The 26,004-nt window shown below is 54.0% G+C and overlaps 1 protein-coding gene across 12 annotated transcripts in view; it reads left to right on the top strand.

Moving 5' to 3' along the window:
• The window catches only part of FGFR2 (fibroblast growth factor receptor 2), a 99,921-nt gene extending 76,681 nt beyond the window's left edge, over nucleotides 1-23,240 (top strand). For 10 of the 12 annotated variants that reach the window (XM_045853828.1, XM_045853827.1, XM_045853826.1 and 7 more), the window contains 9 exons: nucleotides 1,215-1,366; nucleotides 4,195-4,316; nucleotides 6,214-6,324; nucleotides 9,188-9,378; nucleotides 14,635-14,757; nucleotides 15,315-15,385; nucleotides 17,060-17,197; nucleotides 18,681-18,786; nucleotides 21,541-23,240. In XM_045853828.1, the coding sequence (XP_045709784.1) occupies nucleotides 1,215-1,366; nucleotides 4,195-4,316; nucleotides 6,214-6,324; nucleotides 9,188-9,378; nucleotides 14,635-14,757; nucleotides 15,315-15,385; nucleotides 17,060-17,197; nucleotides 18,681-18,786; nucleotides 21,541-21,705 (1,179 nt within the window). In that variant the 3' untranslated portion in view covers nucleotides 21,706-23,240. Of the gene's footprint in view, nucleotides 1-1,214; nucleotides 1,367-4,194; nucleotides 4,317-6,213; nucleotides 6,325-9,187; nucleotides 9,379-14,634; nucleotides 14,758-15,314; nucleotides 15,386-17,059; nucleotides 17,198-18,680; nucleotides 18,787-21,448 lie in introns of all 12 variants that reach the window. The other 2 variants (XM_045853822.1, XM_045853823.1) reach the window with 2 other exon arrangements.
• The last annotated feature ends 2,764 nt before the right edge of the window (nucleotides 23,241-26,004 follow it).

Below are 26,004 nucleotides of genomic sequence, written 5' to 3'. Positions count from 1 at the left end.
CGGGTTTGCGAGGGAGAGAAGCGAGGTTTTCCAGATAGGGCGACGTTCGCGGGGAAGGACAGGTGTTCTGGGGCGGGGGGGCGGGGGTCCAGGCTCCGCCTCAGGAAGGTCCATCATCGGTTTGCTTGTCTGCACTCAGTCTTTGCTCCTTGCTTTAAACGGGGTTTGCAGGCACAGCTGGGGAGGCCCGTTGACCTTGGCCATCCTGCAGGACGCAGATCCGAGTTGGGCAGGTGAGCTGCTTTGGCGGGTCATGGTCTACCTCATGCTCCAACTGTCTTGGGCCAAAGTCCTGTTCATGGTTTCAAGTCGGGTGGTGTGCAGGCGGCCCACGATTGGCCCAGACTGTGCAGGGACCCTCAGAGGTGGCCCTCCTCATGGTGGGCTGTGCCCACATGACCCTTCCTGGGAACCAGCCCGGGGCGGCGGCGTATTTGAGAAGTGACCGTGTTCTCAGGCGCAGACTGAGTAAGATGGGCGAGGGTGGCCCCGCAAGCCGCCGGGTGGGAGAGGAGCTTTCCCCGGGTGGTTGTGAACAACGGCGTACTTTTCTTTCCCTGACTCTTCGCCCCACGTGTCCAGCCCACTCGTTTCCGAAGCCGAAGTTGACAAGAGGCCGTCGGTTTTTCACTGAATGGCCCAGATATCCACCAGTTCCCGGAAGGCCTGGGGAGAAGCAGGGCCTGCGCCCTGTGCCTGGGGACCTTGAGCAAAGAGGCCCTGGGAGCTCCTGGGGTGCCTTTCACATGCAAATCCTGCCCGGAGTTGGTTCTTGGAGATAGACTGTCCAAAGGTTTATATGGGATTTCATGGCCAGTGGTCCCCGGGGAGACTGATTGTCTGGGGCTCCAGCACAGGTAATGCCAGGGGCAACAGGGAAGCCCTTGGGGTCTGTCTCTGGTCCTCAGATAATGTCTTGCAGAATCAGGATGGAAAGCGGGCACGTTTTGGCCCAACTCTGTGTACAGGTGTTTGAAAGCCCGGTCTTAGAAACACGTCAGTTGGATGAAAGTTTGTCCCGTATAGACGGGAGGGCAGAAGAGTTGGAATCCGGTGCTTCTGGTCTTCCATTCGTGTCTTCGACCCCCCCCCCCCCCGCCCGCCCCCAAGTATCTTCCTGCCTGAGAGCTGACCGTCTGGCTGGGCTCTGGCCGGCGTCCAGCCTTCCCAGGTGGAGCCAGGATTACATCTGCGTGTTTGCGTTTTGTATCCAGGTTTCTGCTGAGTCCAGCTCCTCCATGAACTCCAACACCCCGCTGGTGAGGATAACCACTCGCCTCTCCTCCACCGCAGACACCCCCATGCTGGCAGGGGTCTCTGAGTACGAGCTCCCGGAGGACCCGAAGTGGGAGTTTCCGAGAGATAAGTGAGTACTGCCGTGGGCACCTCCCCGAGTGGACGGACACTCGGGTGTGCATGGGGGTATCGGGGTGACGTTTCTTTCTTACAACCCCCAACTGCCAAGGGCTCGCTGTGAGGATGTCAGAAAAGAATGAGGTTGTATTGCCAAGTAACCAACGCTCAGGAAAGAATTGATTCTCTCTCTTTTTTTAAAATAGTTTTTAAAACAGGAGCTTCTAAGGCGTGGCTGGTCCCCCAATGGGGTGGCACCTTAATTAGCGTTTTGTTCTTTCTAACTTTCTAGGCGAGTCAAACCCAGTCACGTTGACCGGAAGTAGGGTTACCCCATTTGTAAAAAAAGTTCTGGGATTCCGCCTTCAGGTTACCGCGGACACGACTGTTCTGTCGTTCGTTTCTTTGGAGAAGTTAGGTGGAGAAAGTCAGTCGCCTTCCGAATCTGCATCCAGTGTGCTGTTTTCAGGGGTTATTAACGTAGCATCGGGCTGAAAAGCTTCCGACACGGAACCTGACATGGAGTTTCCTGTGACCCATAGCATTTTCCTGATTGGATGGAATAGGACAGGGGTGTCCGGATCATGCTCAGCCCAAGCGTGGCCACCTGGGCTCTGCTGATGAAGGCACCGGAGGGAACGGCTTCTCTCTTGCTCCGGCTTTAAGTCCCTGTGCTTTGGGCTCACGTCACCTGATGCGGTGGCCTGCAGTGCTGTAAAGGGAAGCTCACGGCACAGCCCTCCCAGGACTGAGCGCAGTCCTCGGCTCCCAGGAGTGTGCGTCTCCTGTTGCTCCCCTTTAGGTGTCGGTGAGCTGCGAGCTCTGTCTGAACCGCAAACCGCAGCGAGGTTGCAGTGCTGGGCATAGGGTTGGGAGGGGGGGAGGTCTCGGGCTCCCAGCCTCTGTCTTCTAGGCAGGGACCCAATCCCAGACCCACCTTCTGAAATGGAGCCCCTTGGCCACGGGAGGGTCCTCTGGTGGTAATTAGGGTCCGAACAGCTTGCGGGTGACGGGAGGTGGAGGCTGCTGACTCCGCAGCTGCGTCCAAGCAACTGGAATGAGCTCCCGACTCGCTGACGCCCACCTACTCTGTCTTGCCCTTCGCAGGAGCGCCTCGAGATTCTGTCCGAGTGTTTAATTAATTACTGTAGACGAATTCACACACGAATCTGGAAATCCTACCGAGATAAGCTTTTCTAGAGACTAGCCGATGAGCTCTGGAAGGAGAGGCAGCTTCTACGGCCCCTGTCACTTTGGTTCACTGGTCCCCACACCGGTGTTCGTTCCCCAGCAGCCAAAGTAGGGACACTAATTAATGTGCACCATAAGCGGGAACCAAATCATCGCACAGATAGCATGCTGTTAGAGTGTTGGTGGAGGTAATTTCCAATTTGTGTACTGTAGTGAAAACACCATTCATCCATCCATCCATCCATCCATTCATTCAGGACTTGTGTCCTGAACATTTGCAAGGGAGGCACCAGAGGAAAACATGAGGAATGGTCTCTTTACCTGTAGACTGTGAAGGGGGTGTTTCTCCTGAGCCCTCCTGGCTCCCTGGTTTGATTACACAAGCGGGCAGGTTCGTATGTACATTCCTGTGTGGATAAGACCGGGCTGGAGAGCTGGGACCATTTCGTAAGAGACCGCCGCTCTCAGGCTCAGCCTGTAGCTTTTGCCACCTGTGACACGGCCGTCAACAGTGGGAGTCTTGTGTGTGCTGAACTGTGCGCTCCCACTCGAGGGGACCCCGAGTGTGGAAAATCTGAGCGCGAAGCATTTCAAAACACTGTTCAGCGCAAACGTAGGTGGAGCAGGTTTCCAGTGAATGAAGGCTATTTAGGAGCAGTTTATTAGATCGGGGGCAGAAGTTACACAAAGGAAGGATTGTTACTCTTGTAGTAGCAGGGCAATAGGACATAAATTAGCCATTTTTCCAATGCAAATGTTTGTTTTCTGCCAAGACATTAAATTTAATTTTAGTTCAGCAGAGAAACGGAATGACCTCAGCGTAGCATACGTTGCCCTTGGTTTTTTTCCTGCTCAGCTTTTGCAAACCCTGGTGTACTTACCATAAATACTGTTTACACTGAGGTCAGCTCAGTGCTTTGCTTAAGTGAAAAACCACATTCGTACGTATTTCAAAGACGGCCTCATTCCTCTGGTTTCCGTAATGCCCAAGGACAAGATACGGCCGTTAACAGGATGCGCGTGGAGCTCCTGAGCTTAAGAATTTATTTTGTTGTGTTCCCTTTGGATTTTCTTTAGTGTTAATTTTGGGTAGTCATAAGGATTTCTGGATTGTTTTGTCAAAAAGAAAATTCCCCCAATTTTTCAGATTTTTTTTTTGCCATTAATGAAAAATGAGAGATTCCTTGAAATGCATTTAAGATTCATATCATGTATCTTGGCTGCAGAACGTGACCATAAAGCCCACTGGTGTCTGAGTGACAGCAATTTGAGAGAAAGACGAAAAAGTAAGAGCAGCTTGAAGGTTTTCCTTGAGACATTCTGAACGACGAGTGTTCACTATAACAAGCTCCTCCTTGTTAGCCCTTCGGAAAGCCGACTCCCTCGTCCGCAAGGACCCCTCCCGTAAAGAAAATAAATCCAGGCTACGAGTGTGAAATGTAATAGCGGCCCCGCCGGTAATTGACATGCTCCGAAACGTCACTGAGAAAAAGGACTCGGGCGCGCGCGTACCCCGCGTCTCATTAGTTCCATATGACAGATGCCCCGTGCTCTGCAGGCCGCTGAGAGATTTTTGTATTTGGCTCTGGAATTTCCCTCGCTGCGCCCTTCGCCAGAGGCCGCGCGCTAACCTCCTATTTACACATCCAGGCTGACGCTGGGCAAACCCCTGGGGGAAGGTTGCTTCGGGCAAGTGGTCATGGCTGAGGCAGTAGGAATCGACAAAGAGAAGCCCAAGGAGGCCGTCACCGTGGCGGTGAAGATGTTGAAAGGTGAGCGGGGAGGGGGCGGGGCCCAAGGGGGGTGGGGGGCGGGCGGAAAGCCTTATCAAGAATGTTCCTTTTGTGGCCTGTGAACTCTGTCGTGGCAGGGGGTCAGAGAGCACATAGCTGACCCAGGGGTGGAGGGGTTTGCAGTATAAATCAGCATCTCGGACAGACTATTTATCTTGAGCTGGGTGCACTTTTAAGAAAGAAAATCCGCTTTTGTCAACAGGGTAGCTGCCTTGATTGCTGTTCTTCAGCTCCTTGTGGTTCTTCCTTCCCTCCCTACAAGGGTGGGGCAGAAGCAGGCTACGGTCGTGTGTATGGAAAATGCGACAACACTTAATAAATAGTAATGCAAGAACAAACTCTGTGTTTCATGCACACACAACTGTAGCCCTGCTTTCCCCCCACCATGTATTTGCATGTGCTTAGAAAATACCAGCTCACATATAATTGGTTCATTGAGATGAGTGTTGGTATGTGGGTTTCTGGACCCAAACGTTCATTGACAAGCTGAGGACACTTGGCTTTTTTGGAGGGAGTAAGGAGGCTTAGGGAGAAGAGATCACACCTTCCCTTCTCTTTTGTGGGAGGGGCTGGGCTGGGAGGGGACCAATAGGATTGGCGATGGTGCAGAGCCTTCTGGGATGTGGAAACAAGTTGCCTCGTCCAGTGGCATTCATGGGAATCTGTACAGTTCTGAATTCATCCATCCAACCCTGCACCGTCCGCACGTCCAGGGAGCTGCAGCCCCTGGCCGTGCACCAGGATTGAGCAAGGGGTGGCCCAGGCTTCCCGTCTCTCTCAGCAGAACTTCTGATCTGGGTTGTGGAGCTCAGTGCTACCTGGGGACATAGCAGAAAGGGAGGGCTGGGGGTTCTTTTTTTTCCTGTTCCGCCCGGGTCAGCCCTCCCTGTTAGGATGGAGGAGGACATTGGCCCTGGAGCCTGGAGGAGAAAACACCCCGAGCTGAGAGCATTGTGAGCGCAGGTGGGCCTCCCCCACGCTCGGCAGGAGCTTGGGTCTCCCCTCGGCCTCCAGTCAGTCGTGCTGCTCTGCCGTGTGTGACCCTGGGAAGCTTGCATCCACGTGGCTCGTAGCCGTGCCCGTATCTCACCGTTCTAGGCGGCCCAGAGTTTTCCGTGTCGAATTAGCTGTAAGGGAGGCCCTTAGGGAGAGTCTTGTTACCTTTTAGAAGCTCGATGTGAGCTCAGGGACCCGGGACTGCAGCCACTCTTGCTGGAGATGGTAGAGCTGAGGTTTATAAAGCGTGAGTATTTTAGAGATGGACGGCATGGACCTTCACCCACTCAGGATGTGCCTGTGTGTGGCGTGCACACACACATACACACACACACACACTTTTGCACACAGTTGTGGGGTCGCCCCCACCCCCACCCCCAAACCCATCTGTGAATGCCCTGAGGGCCGTGCAGGCCGGAGTTAGTGGCCCTTGGTCTGGGAAGCTCTGCAGTGACGTGAGATACCTCGTCTTCCTCTCCGGATGTTCTCACCGCTGCTTTCGGGCCCCGGGAAGTTCAACGTGGTTTTCTGAGGCATCTCAGGTCTGCTAGAGGATGGAATCATGTCACGTTGCTGTTAAAATGCCCCCCACTTGTGAGATTCGCTGGAAAAGAATTGGCCTTAACATCAGAGGCCTGTATTCATTCCAGTTCTGACTTTCGACCCCGCTGACCCCAAATTAGCGGCTTGACACGGGTCAGGGCACTTCCCCGTCTGGGCCTTTGCACCCGACCTGTGAAACGAGGGAAATGGTTTGGAAAGTCTCCTGGTCCTAACATTCAATTTCATGCTGTTTCAGCCAAGTGCTGGGCAGCTAGCAGTGGTGGCCGGTGGGGTAGGGGACACGCACTGATGTTTCGTGTGTACACGGTGCCCGTAGATGATGCCACGGAGAAGGACCTTTCGGATCTGGTGTCCGAGATGGAGATGATGAAGATGATTGGGAAACACAAAAATATCATAAACCTCCTCGGAGCCTGCACTCAGGACGGTGAGTAGGAGGGAAAATGCTCTCGTCCCAGTTCTCTGTTGGGAATTCTGAGTCAGGGTTGACGTCATCTGGGGAACGGCTGGACTTCCGGGGTTGCTCCTAGGGCATCTCAAGTGCGTCTGTTGGGTCGGCCAAAACGTCTGTTTAGTCTTTTCTGTAAGACAAAAGACACATTTTTCATTCTTACCAGTAGCTGTGTTGATTTGGATGTTTTGAATATGTCGAAATATCTGTCTCCCGCTATTGACTTCTGGTGGGTGGAGGCCAGGGGGCTGCCCACCTGACAGCCAGCCAGCCCCACGGCAGAGAATTAATTGTTCGGCCAAAATGTCAGTAGTACCAAGAAACTTTGCAAAACCACTTCTGACACGTTCGATCACGTCAGACACCTTCTCCATACACTGCACAAATCCTTTTTTGCATTTTAGTTGTGTTTTTACTTTTTTTTTGAAATTAATAAAGTATAATATGCCAACTATGTTGAGTATTTTCTTCCATCTTCAATGTTAAAATGGCTGTCCCCCTAAAATCACCAATTTTGATGTTTTTTAAAAAAATGCACGCTGATAGGACAGCTGTCAGGATACAGTCTAACAGAATTGTTTCAAACAAAGTTAAAGACCGCTCAGAACTGCTAGAGTCATCGTAGGGGAAAAAAAATACTAAACAAACTTTTTGGCCAACCCAATGTAAATTCTCGTCCAGCTCTTCCTAGGAAGGTGTCCCTGGCCCTGGACACAAAGGGGACTCTGGGACCATTCCTGGGGGCAGGGGAGAGGTGGGTCGACTGTGGATGAGGGGCCCGCAGGGTTCCGCTCTGTGCAGGGCACGACCCAGAGGATGCTGGGAAAAGGCAGTCTCCTGAGGTTTCTGTGTGGTGAGTGCTGGGAGGAGTTTCTCAAAACCAGGTCCTATGTTTTGGTTGACACGTTCTCTTAAACGGGGGACCGAGGGAGCCCGGTCCTGCCGTGGGCAGCGGAGGCCGGGGCTCCCCGGGACCGCGGAGAAGAGGGGAGAGGGATGAAGGGACACATTGTCCTCCTCCGGCACGGAGAGGCCCCCCCCCACCCCCCTGCTCCTCTCATCGAAGGGCTAATTGGTGCTTCGGGAACCCGTTGGGCCATCGTGAATCAACTCGAAAGCGCCCCCCTTCGCCCCCCAGCAGGTTCTCTTTGAGGTCTGTGCCCAGGGTCAGGGGAGTTTCTCTGTGGAGGGCAATTGTAAATATTTTTGGCTCTGTGGCTGCTGCTGTAGTGTGAAAGCAGCCACAGAAATGAGTGGGCCTGGCCGTGAGCCAGAACAATCTAATTACAAAAACAGGCGGCGGGCAGGAGCTGGCCTGCGGGCGGTAGTGTGCCAGCCCCTGGTCTGGGGCGTGGATGGAGAAGTGGACGCACCTGGGTGCGCAAGGCGCTGTGCGCGGGAAGGCTCCTTGTGCACTGGTTGGGACGGCCAAATCTGGAAGCAGCCTGTAGGGGGGATGAGCTAAGGGGTGTGTGTGTGTGTGTGTGTGTGTGTGTGTGTGTGTGTGTGTGTGTGTGTGTGTGTGTGTGTGTGTGTGTGTGTGTGTGTGTGTGTGTGTGTGTGTGTGATATGGGATGGATGGGCATGCATCAGAGGTGCTGCGGGTTCGGTTCCAGGCCACCGCAGTAAAGCGAGCGACGTGAATATTTTGGTTTCCTAGTGCATATAAACTTTGTGTTCACACTACACGGTAGCCTGTTAAGTGTGCAGTAGCACACAATTGTACGTACGTTAATTGAAAAACATTGTATTGCTAAAAAAGGCCAGCCATCCTTTGAGCCTCCAGCAAGTTGTAATTTTTTTTGCTGGTGGGACTGGCCGGGCGCTGGTGGTGGAAGGCTGGGGTGGCTGCGACTTTTCCTCAACGTCAGATAGTAATGACCTTGGCCGCACGGACGGACTCTTCCTTTCACCCGAACACTCAGAAGCCATGGTAGGGTTCTGAATTGGCCTAATTTCCATATTGTTGTGTCTCAGGGAAAACGGGGGCCTGGGGAGAGGGGAGGGAGTTGGGGGCGTGGCCGGCTAGTGGAGCCATTAGAACACACACGGCACTTAGTGACTGTGCCATCTTCTGTCGGTGTGGTGCCCCAAACCATCATACTGGCAACATCAAAGATCACCGCTCACAGATCACCACGACAAGTGTCATCGTAACGAAACGTCTGAAAATGGCGAGGATCACCAACATGTGGGGCAGAAGGAGCCAATTTGTCGGAAAAATGGCGCTGACAGACCTGCCCCACGCAGGGCTGCACCGAGTTCCGTTTGTGGAAAAGCGCCATGTCTGTGAGGTGCCGTCAAGGGCAGCTCCATAAAAAAACGAGGGGCGCCTCTGTGCAGCCTCAGAGGAATGGTGTGGATTTAGCTCCGTCAGCCTAACCAGGCTGCAGAAGGATAACGTGCCGGGGAAGGTGTTGTAGAGCTACATACCTTTATTATTCATTGATGAGATTAAAATGGTACACTGTTTATTATTGACACATATATGCACGTACAGTAGTTAAAATGAGCTACAAGGGGCAAAGGTACTCAAGCCAGTGCCTTCCAGAGGACACAGGTTCGAGAACGGGAGTGACCAGGGAAGGACGCTCAGTGTCTCTGGTTAATTTCTCTTGATCAGTTACTGGCCATCGTTTGGGGGAGATTAGAAAGCAGATGTTCTGTTCGTGTGTGCTTTGCTGTGTGTTTAAATGAAAACAAAGTAAAAGACAGAAACAAAACTGTCCTGGGTGGTAGTAACTGTAAAACTGCTTTGCTGAGCTGGCCGAGGGCAGATTTCTGGGTTCGCTGCCTTGGGGAGCTTGTCTCATACCCACACCCCCTCCCCCCACCACAGGGCCACTGTACGTCATAGTCGAATACGCCTCGAAGGGCAACCTCCGCGAGTACCTCCGAGCCCGGAGGCCGCCCGGGATGGAGTACTCCTATGACATCAACCGCGTGCCCGAGGAGCAGATGACCTTCAAGGATCTGGTGTCCTGCACCTACCAGCTGGCCAGGGGCATGGAGTACCTGGCTTCCCAGAAAGTGAGTTCTTCACATTCTCCTCGGTTGGGTGGATGCCAGTGTGAAATGTCTTTGAAGGAAACAGGCGATTTGGACGTGCTCGTTTGCAGAAATCAAGCCCTTGCCTGTCTTGTGCAGCCTGGAAAATACTGCTTGCGTTACTCACACCGGGGTTAAAAGCCAGAGCAGCCCAGCAGTCCTTTAGAGGCACTGCGGAGCTGAGTAGATGCCTCTTCGCTGAGACAGGGCCGGCGTGACGGTCCCAGGAGTCAGCCCTGCAGGTAGAGAACAGCTGGTCTAGGGCACGCTGCCTTTAGTTCTTCTGGCTTGGGGGCGTTACTTGTCTCATGGTGACTGAGATTTTGGCTATAGAAGTCTGGTGTTGTGCTTATGGCTTTGAGTCTGAAATACACTAAAAATAAAGATCAAGAGAAGGGATATTTTAGGAACACTGAGTCCCGGGTATTAGCTGGGTTTATTTTGTCTGATTTAGCAGGATGACCCTGTGCGGGCAGAAGTAGGCCGGGTCCCCTGAGGTGAACCCCCTGCATTCCAGGAATGCCGCTTGCAATGGAACTCCAAACATCTGAGTTATTCCGAGAGCTGGGAGCCAGGTGCCCAGATGTCCCCGGGGGCATTTAGTATGACTGGAGACTCGTGGTCAGCCTTCACTGGGGTGGGTGGGGGGGTTGCACAGCTGCCTCCTTGGGCACAGCTGGGGTCCCCTCCTAACTGCACTGCAGCCTCAGGAATTCCTCAGGTCCCCAAAGGAGAGAGCGGGCGTCGACCTGCTGTCACCTGGAGTCCAGGTTGGGTCATGGCCATGGCAGTCACGAGTGAGCAAGGCAGCCTTGGCCAGATCCCACGGTGCGTAGGGTGGGGGTGGGGGCCGGGGCCTCAGTCCCTGCTGCCTGCAGCTGCATAGGGACACGGCCAGAGCAGCCACATGTTCTGTGTCCTGTGTCGTTTTGGTTTTTTCACTCTCAAGGGAGTCCAGAGTTGAAGACCCGTTCAGAGTTTTCCCCGTAAAGTCTCTCAGTGCGTAGACATCAGGGAGCGCAGGCGCCATTCTGTGCTCCGCAGCGGCGAGCACACGCAGGTGCCCTGGGGCGGGGGAGTTTGCCGCCGGAAGAGCCTTTGGCACGAGGGAACAATCAGATCCAGAACATGGGACATGTGATGAGATGTGGCTTCACATGTCAGCATCACAAAAGACAACACATGCTGGGGAGGCAGTTCTGGATGCAAAGACAACCGCGTGTCCATGTGTGATCCCGGACTTGGCCCTGCCTGGGGTGGAGGCGGGGGAGCAGCTTTTACGAACGACATTCAAACAAGGGAGATCTGAACACGGACCGTGCGTTCGGTGGCGTCACTGCCAGTGTTAAATCCGGGGCGTGGAGACAGTGGTGTCGTGTGAAAGTAGGAGACACACGCTCAGGTACGTGGGTGTGAAGCATCAGTGAGGTCTGCAAGCTCCCTTTTAGTGGTTCACTATAAAAAAAGAGAGAGAGAGTGTGTGTGTGTGTGTGTGTGTGTGTGTGTAGGGGTTGGGTGGGGAGAGAGAGAGAGCCAGTAAGCATACCAAGCGAGTGACAGACGTGAATCTTCCTTGTTCCATTTCACTCTTTCTGTCGCTTTGAAATATTCCCAAATAAAACCCTGGGGAGGGTGGCCTCTGTGCAGCTGCCTGTTCGGGCCCTCTGGTCTCCAGCACCCCGGCCCTTCTCTGCGGGAGGAGGAGGAAGGTGCTGTTACGGATGCAGACAGGCAGGGGCCTGGCCTGACCGTTTTAGTAGCCCTCGGCGAATATCCCTGAGCTTCCTGATTCGGACGCCTCGGGCCCTAGGTCAGGCCCTCATGTGAAGTGGCCGGGATGGACCGTGGCCTTGACCTCATAGAGCAGGGGCCGTGGGTGCCAGCAGGAGAGGTCAACCATAAGGGTGGGGATAAAATCAGTGTGTAAGAAGCTGAGAAAAGTTCTGTGGAGGAAGCCAGTGACACGGGCTTGGGAGCAGTGGGGAGGCAGGTGTGTTGGGAGGGAAGGTGGCTGGTGGGCGCTCCCGCGGAGGGACCCATGTGCTGGGACGGGGAGCAGGGGGAGGGTGTAAGATGTGGCAGGAGACAGGCGGCCCCAGCTCACGGAGGGTCTTAGAGGCCCAGGCCAGGGCTCTGGACGGCCCTCTTTGCACCGTGGAGCTCACTGTGCACGGCCAGTTGGACGCTCCTTGGGGATGGTGCCATGGGCCAGGGCTGTGGCGCCAGAGACACTGGAGAAGTATGTGGATTTTGGAAACATTTTGTTCTCGGGATGGTTCATGGACTGCTTAGGTAGGACAGGGAGAGAAACGGGTTAAGGATGACTCTTGCATTTCCAGCTGGAGAGATGGGGTGGTGGTGCAGCTCGTCAGGATGAGGAAGAGATGGCGGGTGGTCAGGGGCAGATGGCCGGGAGAGGTGGTATTGGAAACGTAGTTGTGTGTTTAGAACACGTCTGAGAATCGTTCGAGGGCAGGTGTCGACCAGGGAGCTCCAGGCCGCGTGTAGGGAGCCAGTGGAGGAAGGTGGAGTTTTGAGCCCCGGGAATGGTGGAGGTTGTTTGAAGGGGGCGGGGCAGGGAGATGGGGACTTTAGGTCTACAAAGTGAGGGGTCGCATACCTGGCCTTTGGTCCTCCATCCACCACCCTTCTCCCCGCCACCAGTCCCGCTCTCAGGTAATCCCTACCTGGCTCTCTCTAGTCTGAGGGGAGGACCCCTGAGATGCCCTGGGTCCGACTTTGCTCACTCACGGGAGGGGGATGGGAAGAAGGGCCAGTCTTGTGTACTTAGGGCTCTGCAGGGTTCCAAAGCCCCTGGCTGATGGCCGCCTGCGACTTAAGGACCTAGAACAGGTTGAAGTGGTGGGTGAAGGTCTTAATGGTCCTGCGCAGGGAACCAGCTTTCATAAACGGAGGGGGAGGGCTCGTTCCTGGAGGTGGAGTGTGCAGAGGCAGGAAGGAGTCCCGCCTCCCCACACCCATTGCCTCCCAGTGGGTGGTGATAGTGGGCGGTGATAAAGCCTGATAGAGACCCGCACCTGAAAGGGAAGGGCAGAAAGCAACAACAGGATAGACCTGGTGGGTGAGCTCTCTGGCTCCTTCCTGGGGGAGCGTGACTGAGAATTCAGCTCCACGGGTCCGCTCCACAGTGGAGAGCAAGCAACTCAGATTTCTGCACGGGATGGGAATTCGGCTTGACTTTATTTTCCTTTCCTTGTGTTTGGTTCCCAGTCCCTCCTTGCTCAGCCCCAAGGGTGGGCTTTGGCGTTTCCTAGCACCCTGGTATGCGGGAGGTGGGTGCTAGATTGGCCCTCGCTGAAAAGAGGGTGGAGGTTGCTGTCGTGGTGGTGAGTCTGAGTGGAGCCCTAGTGTGTGGTCGGAGTCCAGCGTTGGAGGCTGGATGCTACCGACCACACGCTTGCCAAACGCACAGAGCTGGTGTCAGCAGGGAGTCCCTGCCCAGAGAGTTTGGCGCGGGGCTTGGAGGTTCAGTGTGAAGAGGCCTCCAACAGCAGGAATGGGGTTCCCCAGCGGCGGCTGGGGGCTCGCACGTTTCCTGCTTCCGTTCTGGTTGGGCACAGCATGCTGGGCGGGCTTTCGGCTTTCCCTTTTCTGATCGTAGCCCACCGTGCAGGGGGCCACGGATGCATCTGCGACGAGGAAATGTGGGGTGGGGCGGGCAGGAAAAAAATGCCTGATTTCTGTTTCAGAGAGAGTCGGGCTTGCTCCTCTTTTGATTGGCCGTTTCCTGGAGTGCCCATCGAAACAATCAGCCCCACTTCGCGCGATCGGAGGGACTCCCCTGCGTAGGATCATTGCCTTTTTCCGGGGCCCTGTGTACAAGCCCTTGCTAGGGATGGTTGCTCCCCTGATCATAACTTTTCCAAAGATGGTGGGGACAGTGATTGGGGCCCCTGGTCACCGCACATCTGATGAAATCTCGGTACCTGAATTGCAGTGCCGCTAAAATACGTAGAAAGCTTTCAAAGCATATCATTTGCAGAAAGGAAAAACAAAGCTATAAAACTAGACCTGAGACCGAAGAGTGGGTGTCGGGACTATAACTCAGATGCCCCTGAGCGGGCCTTCCCGCCTTTTGGCCCCCACCTGTGCAGCACACACGGGTCGGGCCCTTCGTGGGGGCCAGGTGTCGTGAGGATGTGGACAGGCAGTCCTCGGCCGTGACACAAGCCAGGACAGGACGTGGTCGGTTCTTTCAGAAACGCCCCTTGCAGGCAGCCCGGAGGTACAGTGGACCTAAGTTTTCGGGCACAGGGGGACCTGTCCGGTGGGCAGGGTGGCCGTCTGTGGGTGTGACGGGCCGGCAGTGACCGTGGCCGGGGATCAGGCGTGGGGATGCAGTGGCGTGGACAGATCGGAGTGGCATTTGTGGTGGACGTCAGCAGCACGTGGGAGGAATGTGTACAGGATTCTGGTGTATACATTTCCGACTGAGAGAGGCCAAGAGGGTGAGAATTAGGGTTGTGGAGACCTTGAATTTGAGGTGCCAAAGGGACAGCGATGGGGCAGTGTCCCCATGGCCTGGGTCCCAGGAGAGCCGTCACGATTGAGAGAGGGATTTGCGTATCTTTCGTACGTGTCTAAGAATTGCAGCCTCGGGGACACGTGGAAATAACACGAAATTGATGGGACAGTTCTTCTGTCTCCGAGGACAGAGGAAGCGAGGAGGTGGCCAAGGAATCGGAGAAGGTGGGGAGGGAAGAGGGCTGGGGTGGAACTCGGGCGAGGGTGGGCACAGTTTTCAGAAACGAGCGAGGAGTCAGTAGGGCCTGGAGCTGCAGAGAGGGCAAGGTCGAGGCAGACGAGGACGTTGGGGCCTGACCGGAAGCGCTTCCTCAGCTCGGGGGGGAGGGGGGGCCCAGGTGGGCCGCTAGAGGAGCGGCCAGGAGGGGGGAAGACCATGTGACGCTGGGCTTCGGCCCGCTCTTCGCAAGGTTCGGCTGCAGGCGGCGGGAGAGCGAGTGTCGGGTAAAAGGTTCTAGGATGGGAACCTGATCGAGCTCTCGTAGGAGGGGCGCCCGTGGCGTGGGTCGGCTGCCGATGAGAGAATGCGGTGAGTCGGCCTGTGCTCTTTGAAAGGATTGGGGCCTTGTCTTTTTTTAAATTTACTCCTAATTATAAAAGAAACACGAGTTTTTGACTTAAGATGGTACAAGAAATGAATATTTTTTATTTTTGAGGCAATTTAAAATGAGTTTTTCCCCCGCTCCGTTTCAGTGTATCCATCGAGATTTAGCAGCCAGAAACGTTTTGGTCACGGAAAACAACGTGATGAAGATAGCAGACTTTGGGCTGGCCAGGGACATCAACAACATAGACTATTACAAAAAGACCACCAACGTAAGTCCGTGGCAGTGATATGGTGGGAAGGGGGCAAGGGGGGCACGGAACGTTCCAGAAGAAAGATGACGGCTGTTCAGAGGTAGCAGCACTGATGAGGGAGGGCTCCTTCCTCTGCCCTTCCTGTCTGTCCTTTTGCCTTTACTCTTCCCAGTAAGCAGAGTCAGGCTGTATTTAAGAAACTCTCTGTGTCTGTGAAACTCGTGCGTACGGAATAGTCGGCAGCCTGTGGGACCTGCGTCAGGCTGTCAGGAACTTTCCCAGGGAAGACTAGAGCTAGAGGGTTCCTGGGCCAGTTTTGGTCCGGAAGTTGGTCAGGGTGTGCCTGCATGCCGGGGAGATCCATGATGACACAGGATCCGTGGCCATGAGTGACATTTTAACAATGTGCCCAAGCCTGGGCGTCTCACCGATGACGCGTTGGAGCTCATTGCTGCTCTGACCAGGGAAGATGATGAGCGTCAGCTTTTAAAACAGGGCGCAGGCTGGTGGAGCCTGCCCAGGTAAACTGATTCCAACATAACCGTTGGTTTGTTTCATTTCTTCCACGTCTGCAGGGGCGACTGCCCGTCAAGTGGATGGCTCCAGAGGCCCTTTTCGACAGAGTGTACACGCACCAGAGCGACGTGTGAGTACCTCGCCGGCCCCCGGCTCCTGCACTGGGTCGAGTTGCAGAAGTGGGGTTCCTTCTTTGCCTTCGTGGGTGCCGGCTGCGTTCCCCATGTTCACAGACGGTGCGGGAGCTGCCGAGGAAAGGGCGGGTTTGGTGGTAGGCGGGGAAACCCGTGCTGCGTTACTAATCTGCCCGGCCTCAAAGCGTGTGGGACTCGAAACCGCTCCGCTCCTCGCGTCCGAGCGGAAGGCCTGCCCCTTGAACTTGTTGACGACGTGCAGCTACACGGCTGCCGTCTAAGTTGCCAGGCTGTTCCCCACTCCCCTCATGAAGGGTTCCTGACACTTTCCCCCAGGAGGTGGTTTGTAAAACCTTCTCCCACCCCGGGCTTGGCCTCGGAGGGGGCGGCTCAGTGGGGCATGGTGCTGCTCAGGTGGTCTCTGCAGGGCCTGCTCACTCGGTACGTCCTTGGAAAACACTCTGATCTTGCCTTAGCATCCTGGATCCTTACAGAACTGCAGTGAAAACGATACACTGTTGCTACTGGGATACCCTGAAGCGTGCTGTCAGGGTCAGAGTCAGGGTCAGGCTCAGGCTCGGGCTCCAACTGGTGTTTTGGGATGGTCGATCCAAAGTTCGGTTGAAAGGTGTTCCCAGGGCGGGAAGCCGGGTGGAAGGTACGGAGCCTCCCTCTGTACTGTGTTTGCAAGTTTCCACGAGCCTGTGCTTACTCCAGAATAAGAAGTTAAAATCAGTGGAGCTGTTTTCTGAGTGAGCAGGACTCTGGGGCTCAGCACAGGGCCCCTCCGGCGGTCTCCGGAGGGAGGGGGTGACCGGGCGTGTGCGTCCTTGCAGTGAGCACACCCCCGCGTGTGCCGTGTCCGTGCTTTGGTTCTGCACAAGCTGGAGACCGTTGCGTTTCAGAAACCCCTCCAAATTGAGTCGGTGAGGGTGTGTTTCTGAGCCACAATGGCGTAGGTAGATGCAGGAACCTTGGCCCGAGCGCCCCCAGGATTTCAGCCTCCCGAGCGAGGCTCAGGAAGTCCAGCTGCAGGGGTCAGGTGCACATCGAGCCCCGGGAGACGTTCTCCCTCCTGTTGGAGGAAACTCCCCTGGGGCCCAGGGCTCCTCCGTCCCAGCTCCCCGGGGCCGACTCCCTGCCTGACCTCGGGAAGTCGGGAGCCTTCGTGCCCGCAGGCGCTCCTCTGGCCGCGCTGGGCATCTGTTGCCTCACGGAGTCAGCTTGCTGGCTCAGTTTCGCCCCTCCTGGGAGGGCGCGGCCCTGGGGTCAGGCACACAGGACAGTGGAAGAGCCGGACAGGAGCTTAGGAGTTGAGACTTGCATGTTGCTGACACCACATTTTCAACCAACAGCTGAGAGGGACGGAAGAAGAAAAACCCCAACTGTCCCAAACCTCCACCAAAAAGAGAAAAAGAAATGGGATAGCTTACCATCACTTGTCTATTGTCTATTGATGGAAAATTCCGTCGGAACGTCCCCGACGTCGTCGTGTTTTGGAGATGCTCTGTGGGGGCGGGAAGGGCAGCTAGGGTGCCCTGCAGGCGGGCACAGGCCCCAGGCCTTCGCACACACGGAGTGATGGGCGTTTTCTGATTAACGGGGCGCACCTGGCTTTCGGGGATCCCTGCGGGTTAGTAACGCTCTGTTCTCTCCCTTCTTCGTCGCAGCTGGTCCTTTGGGGTGTTAATGTGGGAGATCTTCACTCTCGGGGGCTCGCCCTACCCAGGGATTCCCGTGGAGGAACTTTTTAAGCTGCTTAAGGAAGGACACCGGATGGACAAGCCCGCCAACTGCACCAACGAACTGTAAGGGCCGTTGTCCGTCCCCCACGCCCGTGGGCCCCCCACGCCCGCCGTGCTTCCGACTTCTGTCCGATTTCTAGGGCCCCGATGTTCTGAGCGTGCTGTAGAGAGAGTCACTGAAGCTTTCTGGGCTCAGTCCCAGAACTGAGATAGATAGATAGATAGATAGCTACATTGACAGCCATGCCACCCATTCTAAGAGGAGGGACATCATTCTGAGGTGTATGCAGTGGGCTTTAAATCCCGGAGGCTGTCCGGCCGCCTGGCCAGGGCCCCTGACTTCACAGAGAGATCCGGGTGACCTGCCTGGGCCGCTGTGCTGTGCCTTGCTGTTGGCTCGCCTCAGGGTGACAGGAATGTACCTCCGGCCCTCCCTTACACACAGGCCGGAGAGCCATGGGGCTGCCCATCAGAGAGTGGGGTCAAAGAACTGGCACCGCCTCCCGTCACAGCATGTTGAGAGTGGGCGCTTCTGTAGCCTCTTTGTGACCAGTGGGAACTGATCTTACAGTGTGACCACATTGACCGCATTCCCCCAGAGCCAGTGCATGGGTGTCCGGTGACTTATGGTTTGACCCACATTTTAATGCAGAGACTCAAAAATTTGTCCAGGTGCCGTCCTTAGAGGGCTAGATCTGACTATTAAACCGTGGGCCGGTTTCTAGAAAAACCTGCCCTGCACTGTCAGTGGAGTTCTGTTGTGTTGGTGACGTGTGTCTCATGCTGCAAAATAAATGCTTTGAAAAGGACTCTGTCCTCCCTCCCCACCGAGATTCACTAGGAAGAGAGACTGTCCCGGAGCCTGCGGTCTGTGTGCCGTTTCACGGGGATTTTGTGTCTGTAATCCCAGCAGGGCTCCTTGGGGTGCAGTGGGCGTCTGATGAATGGCCACGTTTTATAGCACGTTACATAAAGGCATTGATTGTGCTCCTTGTCATCCCTGCTGCCTTCTTTCTCATATGGGAGGTCTGTCGAAACCCGTAATCAAGATAAGGCCTGGGAACCCGGGTCTATCCGAGAGTTAATCAGGAAGTTAATGGGCAGCCCCGTGATGGCAGATTAGTTCAGAAGAACCTTACCTTCAAGTTGTGGTTTTCAAACTTCATTTAAAAAAAAAAAAAAAAACAACTGAGAAAGCTTTGTCCACTAGAATTGTGAACAGAAAGCCCAAAGTATTAGGCCCAGATCCTAGAAATCCCTGTGATACTGAAAACACAGAGGCGTGCATGCCTTTCTCGGTGGTCTAGGCACCTGCCTCGAACGTTTCAGGCAGAGGTGTTTTCGAACATCAAATTGCCTTTGGGAGAAACCAAGCAGTGACTATTTTAGGAAAGCGCACAACCCCCTTCTAATTTGCTTGCCTGAAAGTTCTGATACATATTCATCATTGAGAGCACTTCTCCAGATTGCCTGTTAGGGCTGGCTGATAGCCACGAGCCCGGGGCTCGGGAGACGAATTCACCAAGGGAATCCGTTTTTTCCCCAGGTACATGATGATGAGGGACTGTTGGCACGCGGTGCCCTCCCAGAGACCGACGTTCAAGCAGCTGGTCGAAGACTTGGATCGAATCCTTACTCTCACGACCAACGAGGTAAGAGGCCCCTCCCAGAAGCCCAGGGGCCCTGCTCAGGAAGCAGGCCCACTCGGTACACGCAGACTCCCCCGCTGGAGTCTGCGGTGCGGTTTATCGTTTGTTTTTTTTTTCCACGGGGGTCAGACAGAGTTAAATGATGTGTTCTTCCCAAATCCTGGTTTTTCTCGGAACTGCGTTTCGAGAGTTCTGACTCACGGAACCAGACACCCAGGGCCCTACGTGAGGCTGCCCCTCTCACCGTGGCTTTTGGGCGGGCCCGCTCCAGCACAAGGACATGTGTAGGCGAGCAGGGAGGCGAAAGAAATGTCCAGCTGTGGGCGTGGGGTGTGCGTGGGAAGGAGCTCGGGTGGATTCCGCTCATCGGTGGGGGAGCCGCGGATGTCTGGGCACCGATGAACTCGGATGCCCTGAGGTCCGCCCCGGCCAGCATCCCTGCACCCCGTGGCCCGGGCAGCCTCCCTCCCTCCGTGGGCACGTGCATGTGCACCGTTTCTTACAGTGAGCGACGTCTGTGGCTTTTCGGGGAAAACGCATGCCTTTTGCTACGATATTAATTTTCTAGAAAATAAGCATAATCTATACCAGCTGTCACTCACTGTCTGAATTCAGCCGGGTGCACATGGGGTAGATTCTGTAACCAAGAGGCGAGCGCGTGTGACCGGGGCAGGAGGGATGATGATGAGCCCACGCAGGCCAGGGAGACCCCGTGACGGAGAGGAGGTGGTGGTGAAGGACTCTGAGACGTGCAGTGAGGACTCTGAGGCGTGTCCCTTCAAACAGGGAAAAGCCCAGACCAGCCACCGTTGTCCTGAACAACAGCAAAGGCCACGTTGCCTGCATATTCTAGGAGGACAGCAACACATTGGATTTCTTTCTAAGACCTTTAACAGTTGTAGAGGGATTTAAAAAAGATAATCAACTGTTGTGATACAAAGCCATAAGCCAGCAGCATTACCCTGTGAGCCTGACCGTGGCTGATAAAGGGAGAGATTGCGTTTAAATGAATACAGCTGACCTCCCGAAGTTGAAAGGAAAGGAACAGTTCAAGGAGGAGAAAAAAAAAATCAACTTTATTCTCCTGCCAAAATTGTTGTTTCTAGTATAAGTTCCTTTAACCCCAGACTTGGAATTCACTGATATTCCTATTTTTTTTTTCTATCCGATCCAAACATTTATGGCTTCATTTAGAGACAGGGAAAGCACTCAAGTTCCCTTTTAATGATCTTATGTCCATGCTCAATGTTCCATATTTATATGTTTACATTTGAAGTGGGCCCGTTCGTCCTGAAATTTACATCCAGTGCCCCTCAAATAAAAAAGCAGAATGCCGTATTGTCTAACGGATATAAAAATCGAAGTTTCTTTCCTTCTGAAAATCATTACCATATGCTCCAGAAAAGTGGTTCCATTTAGGACGAAATTTCATTTTTATCATTGTAAGCAAAAAGTGTCCTTTGATGTGGCGGGCCTGCTTGTTTCCAGTTGTGTGGTTCCTGCTGATGTTGTTGGAGCTGACACCTCCCCCACTCTCCGAGGGGGACTCTCCCTTGCCAGCCCTGGTGATAAATTATAGTGGGGCTTTTTGTCTTCCTAAACGCGCGGGGGCCAACATTCTGTGGGCTCCTTCCTGATCACGCTGCGGCTGGCCGCGCTGCGCTCTGCACTTTCTGCCCCCGCTGTTGGCAAAGCCTCGCGTCCCAGGACGGCCGTCGGCGTCCCGGGAGGGGTGGGAGCCGAAGACCCCCCGGGGTGCTCGCCCCGATGAGGCAGGGAGACCCCCGAAGCTCCCCGATGTAGAAATCTTTCCGTAGCTTCACAGCGAGGGTCTATAGACCTTTTCCGAGAAGGGCCAGACAGTAAATATTTTCAGCTCGGAGGGGCCATATGGTCTGTGTCGCAACAAGTCGACTCTGCTTTGCGTCGAGAAAGCCGCCCCAGCCGGCGTGTAAACGAATGTCTGTGTTCCGGCGAGGGCGTGATGGGCCCTCGTGTTTACATTTTATGGGGGTTTTGTCATTTTATATAATTTTAAATGCCATGAGATATGCATCTTCTTTAGATTTTTTTTTCCCCCCTGACCACTTAAAAATGTTAAAAACCACTCTTAGCTCATGGGCCATCCTCTATTTTCCTCAACTTTTATTACCAGTCCTTTGTGGGTTTAATAGACAAGAGTGTGTCCAAGGTTTTTGTGAACCTGTTTACATTTCGAACTCAGAGAGCTTCTGACAGTAATGAATGACAGCTGGGAAATTACCCGCTGAATGAAGACATATTCCCCTTAAATTATCCTAGAAAACGGCAATAGTAAAACGTAACTCATAAAATAAATATTTGGGGTCTGAACTATTTAAAGGGTCCTGGGAACCCGATCATAGGCTTTTCCATTGTGCTGGGGCTCGAATGTGAACCCTGTGCTCCAGCCAGGGGGCACCTGCAGGTCAGCCAGGTGCCTGCTTGTCCGTAGTTCGTCCTCGACGGGTTGTACAGGGAAGGGCAGCCTCGAGTAAAGGGGGCTGGGGTGTCCAGGAGGGCGCGGTGCAGCCGGGGTGGGCTGGGTCTCTCCACCCTCCAGGGGTGCCCCCGTCCGCCCCACCTCCCATCCTGGTGTCTCAGGAGCCTGTGTTTGAAATAAAACGTCTCTCTTCCCTTCTTTCAGGAATACTTGGACCTCAGTCAGCCTCTCGAACCGTATTCACCTTGTTATCCTGACCCAAGATGAAATAAAACGTCTCTCTTCCCTTCTTTCAGGAATACTTGGACCTCAGCCAGCCTCTCGAACAGTACTCACCTAGTTACCCTGACACAAGGAGCTCTTGTTCTTCAGGAGACGATTCTGTCTTCTCTCCGGACCCCATGCCTTACGAGCCGTGCCTCGCTCAGTTCCCACATATAAACGGCACTGTTAAAACCTGAGCGAGCCTGTCCCCCACCCGCCCCTTCCCCCTCCCCCGTCCCCACGCGGGCGGCAGCAGGGACCTAGCCACACTGAGCAGGGAGGCCAGTGCGTCCAGGAGCTCCTTGTCCCCGCTTGTATATATGGATCAGAGGAGTAAATAATTGGAAAAGTAAGCGCCACACATGTAAAGAGTTTATGCAGTGGGGAATGTGTCACCTTCGTGAGGAGAAGAGGACTGTCCCTGGGGCGAGGGACGGCCACGGGCCCCCACACACGCCCGTGACCCGCTGTGGGTGCTGGCTGTGGACCAGCCGGACTCGAGGCAAACCCGTGTTTTGCCTTCCTTGTGAATTTTGTAAGAATTGGAGAAAATATATGTCGGCACACACTTACAGAGCACAATGGCAGTATATAGGTGCTGGATGTATGTAAATATATTCAAATTATGTATAAATATATATTATATATTTACAAGGAATTATTTTTTGTATTGATTTTAAATGGATGTCCCAATGCACCTAGAAAATTGGTCTCTCTCTCCCTTTTTTTTTTTTTAAATATAGCTATTTGCTAAATGCTGTTCTTACACAGAGTTTCTTAATTTTCACCAGGCAGAGGTGGAAAGTACTTTTGCTTTCAGGGAAAATGGTATAACATTAATTTATTAATGGATTGGTAATATACAAAACAATTAATCATTTATAGTTTTGTGGGGGTTTTTTTTTGGTAATTTAAGTGCATTTCTATGCAGGTAGTATATCGGACTAGTTAATCTGTTGCTCGGACTTAACTAGTTATCAGATCCTTTGAAGAGAGAAATATTTACAGAAGATGACTAATTTGGGGAAAGGGAGGCTTTGAATTGTGTTTAAACTCTGCTGTTACGATTGTTCTGAAACCACCTCCACGCCCATTTCAAAAGAACTGGCTCACCAGGTGTTCTGTTTCGAGGTGCAGCTCTGTCATGGGGCCCCTGTGACCTTGAACTGGACTTCCCAAGACAAATGGGACCAGCGCTCTCTTAAAAAGATGCCTTAATCCATCCCTCCAGGATGGACCTCAGTTGAGAGGATCGCGGAATGTACTCCCAGCAGCTGGCCTTGCACCCTCGAGTTGCACAGTAATCAGATTAGCCTGTTCCCTCCACAGCGTCTCGATAATGGCTTCCAGATTTATTGGCGTTGGAGAAGCCTTTTAGCATCTTCACGACTCATCATAGAAAATTGAAACACTGAGTCCTTCTGCTGATGGTTCGGGAGATACGTCCATCTTTTTAAGGGATTGCTTCTGCCGGCTGCTGGCGGGACCTCCCCGACAGACCCTGCCGGACGCCGCCGGCCCCGGACAGAGTGGGGCCACGCCCGTTCTGTCCGAAGGGACCGCGTCTCGCTTCCGAAACACCTGCTCACTTCGCCATACCCGCGCCCCGCGAACGCAGAATACACTGATTTTACGTGTCAATGAAATTTGGAGAAAGTATTTAATAAAACCTGTTAATTTTTATACTGACAATAAAGATGTTTCTACAGATATTAATGTTAACAACACAAAATAAATGTCACGCAGCTTATTTTTTTAAACACTCGTGTCTCCCCCAATGGTGTCCTGGGCTCGGGGGTGTGGCCTCAGGGGTGTGGCCTCAGGGCTGCTCCGCGTGGTTGCAGGGAAGGCAGCGCCAGGGAACGCGAGTTCGGAGCAGACGGGTGACTTTGCCAGAGGGGCTGGCGGGGGCTGCAGTGCCTAGGATGGGGGGGGGCCCATGGGGAGTCGGAGGGGGTTGGTTCAGGCCCTGTCTCGGGGGCTGCAGGGGAGAAGGGGTGTGTGTGGGGGGGAGAGGTTCTACACCCCGCAGGCATTGTAAAAGGGTGGGGGTCTGCAGAGGGGAGATGCTCAGAAGATCCTGATCCGGGGGACCTTGAATCCTTTCAATGGGCTTCCTCGTAATGTGCAGAGAGAATTCGCTTCCAAATTTCAAAGGCACAACTTGGACAAACTCTAAAATAATTACTTGTGTCCATGCCGCTGAGACTCTGAAGAGAGAAGCAGTGTTTTGCTTGTTAACAAAGGCAAATCTGTGACCCTTTTAAGATTTGGTTATATCTGCTTGCCAGTCTCCACACCAGCACAGGCAGGCGGAAGCAGCCTGGCTTCTCCCGGACGCCGGCCACGCTCTCAGAACCTCACGGGGGCGTCGGGGATCAAAACGGGTCACCTTCGGGGTCTTCGTGGGGTGGGGGCTGTTACAGGAGGGAGAGCCTTGCCGGCCATCCGAGAGTGGTCTCCTGTCTTGGTTCTGCATATACCAGTCCCCTGTGTTGCCCAGTACTTCCTTTCCCTGGAGCAGGGTTCTGACCCCACCCCACAGTGTGTGATGTCAGTGAAAGCAGCATTCCATCTCGTGCACACGGGATGGTCACTGTGCGGCCCCTGGGTGTTCTCCCCTGTGGGATCCCCTTGCCCAGGGTGGAGGAGGGACTGGCCGGGCCCGCAGGTGTGTTTAAAGCGGAGTTTCACGTCCATGTTCATTCTCCTCCAGAGATGAGTGGTGTGGATTCCATGCTTTTGAGGCTGAAGGGGTAGGTTATGGCTTCTTAGCAGACCGTGTGGATTATAATCTTCCACTAACTGTTGGCCTCCTCAGTTTTAGAATTCTTTGGAGAGACAGATTTGCTATCGAGGGAAAGAAGGCGGAATGGTCCACGAGAGGTGGGAATACTACCTTTGTGCCTGAGACGTCGCCAAAGAAACAGAAGCGAGGCATGATAAGAATCCTGGAGGGAACACCCACCCCCTTCCCGTCCCCAGACCTAAGACAGCCATGGGAACTTTCGTTGGAATATAACATGAGTTCAGTTCATGCGCAAGGAACGAGTCGGGGGCGTCCTGGTGGGGGAGGGGCAGTGCCCGGCCCTGCCGTCCCCAGATGTGAAGGGTGCCCTCGAGGGGCTGCCTCAGGGAGTTCAGCTGGTGGCGACCTCGGGCAAGATGAGGAGGGCAGAGAGGAAAGGCATTCGGGAGAGTTCTCGGCGGTCCCTTGGGACCACGTACCTGACCCAGGACGGTCCCTTGGGACCAGGTACCTGACCCAGGACTCCTCCCACCTGCCCTCAGGGAGTGTCCCCCCGCCCCCCCCCCTCGGAGCCTGTGGGCAGGGCTTGGATCCCAGCTAGGAAACAAACACGTGCAGTGACAGGAAAACGTGTCGCAGAGACTTCACAGCCGTGGATGGAAGCCACCCATGTCCAACCACCGATTCTGGAAACAAGAAGTTGGGTTGCCAGCTTGAAGTTATCATTGAGGTTCTGGAAAAGTCGGGGGGTGAGGTGAGCAGAGGTCTCTGCTCTGACAGATTAGAAACTTGAGGTTCCCGAGGGTCACATGGCTGGGAAACGGTCTAAAACTTATCAACAAGATTGCAACCTCACACAGTAGTAGGAGAAAGACAGTGTGGGTGGTGGGTTGGGACAGAATCGGATTCGTTTGTGTCTTACGGCTGGGCGATACTGGACACGCCGTGGGTTCTACCTGGACCTTCATTTATCAACCGTGAAACTGGTGACCACCAGCCTCCTGGCCTTACCCTGCGGGCTACCTGGGGGAGCTCCGCCCAGCTCCGGCAGATGGTGCTCCACGGTTTTTTTCTCCTTAAGAATGTGTACATGTGTGATTTTTAAAAAAGTGTACTTACAAGGTCGCACAACGCTCAGCACCACCCCCAACAAGAAGTTCTCCACCAATGAGCAAGCACTCCCCACTCCCCACTTCTCTCGCCCCTGGCAACCGCCCGTCTGCTTTCCGTCCGCGGATTTGCCTGCTCTAGCCATCTCATGGAAACGGAATCGTACAGTATGCGGCGTTTTGTGTCTGGTTTCCTTCACTCAGCTCGATTTAAAGACTCGTCCGCGTTCCAGCGTGCACCGCTACTTCATTCCTTTTTTGTGGCCGAATCATATTCCACTGTGTGGCCGTATACACGTTTTTTTGCTTATCCACTCGTCAGCTGTTGAATGTTTGGGTTGCGTCCACTTTTCGCCTCTCAGGGATAGTGCTGCTATGAAGGTTCACGTACAAGGTTTTGTGCAGACACGTGTTTTTATTCTTCTTTTGGGCGTCTGTCTACCTAACGGGAATTGCTCGGTCACGGGGTAGCTGTTTAACCTTTTGAGGAACCGCCAGGTTGTTTTCCAAAGTGGCTGCACGATTCCACATCCTCCCTTAGCAATGTAGGAGGGCTCTAATTTTTCTATGTCCTTGCCAGTGCTTGTTAGGTGTCCATATTTTTTGTTATAACCTTCCCAGTGCGTGTGAAATGTCCT

This window comes from Phyllostomus hastatus, unplaced genomic scaffold, assembly GCF_019186645.2.
Source record: "Phyllostomus hastatus isolate PE091 unplaced genomic scaffold, TTU_PhHast_1.1 phas_scaffold_1066, whole genome shotgun sequence".
NCBI classification, from domain to species: Eukaryota; Metazoa; Chordata; class Mammalia; order Chiroptera; family Phyllostomidae; genus Phyllostomus; species Phyllostomus hastatus.
This window is presented reverse-complemented; position numbering and strand designations above follow the sequence as displayed.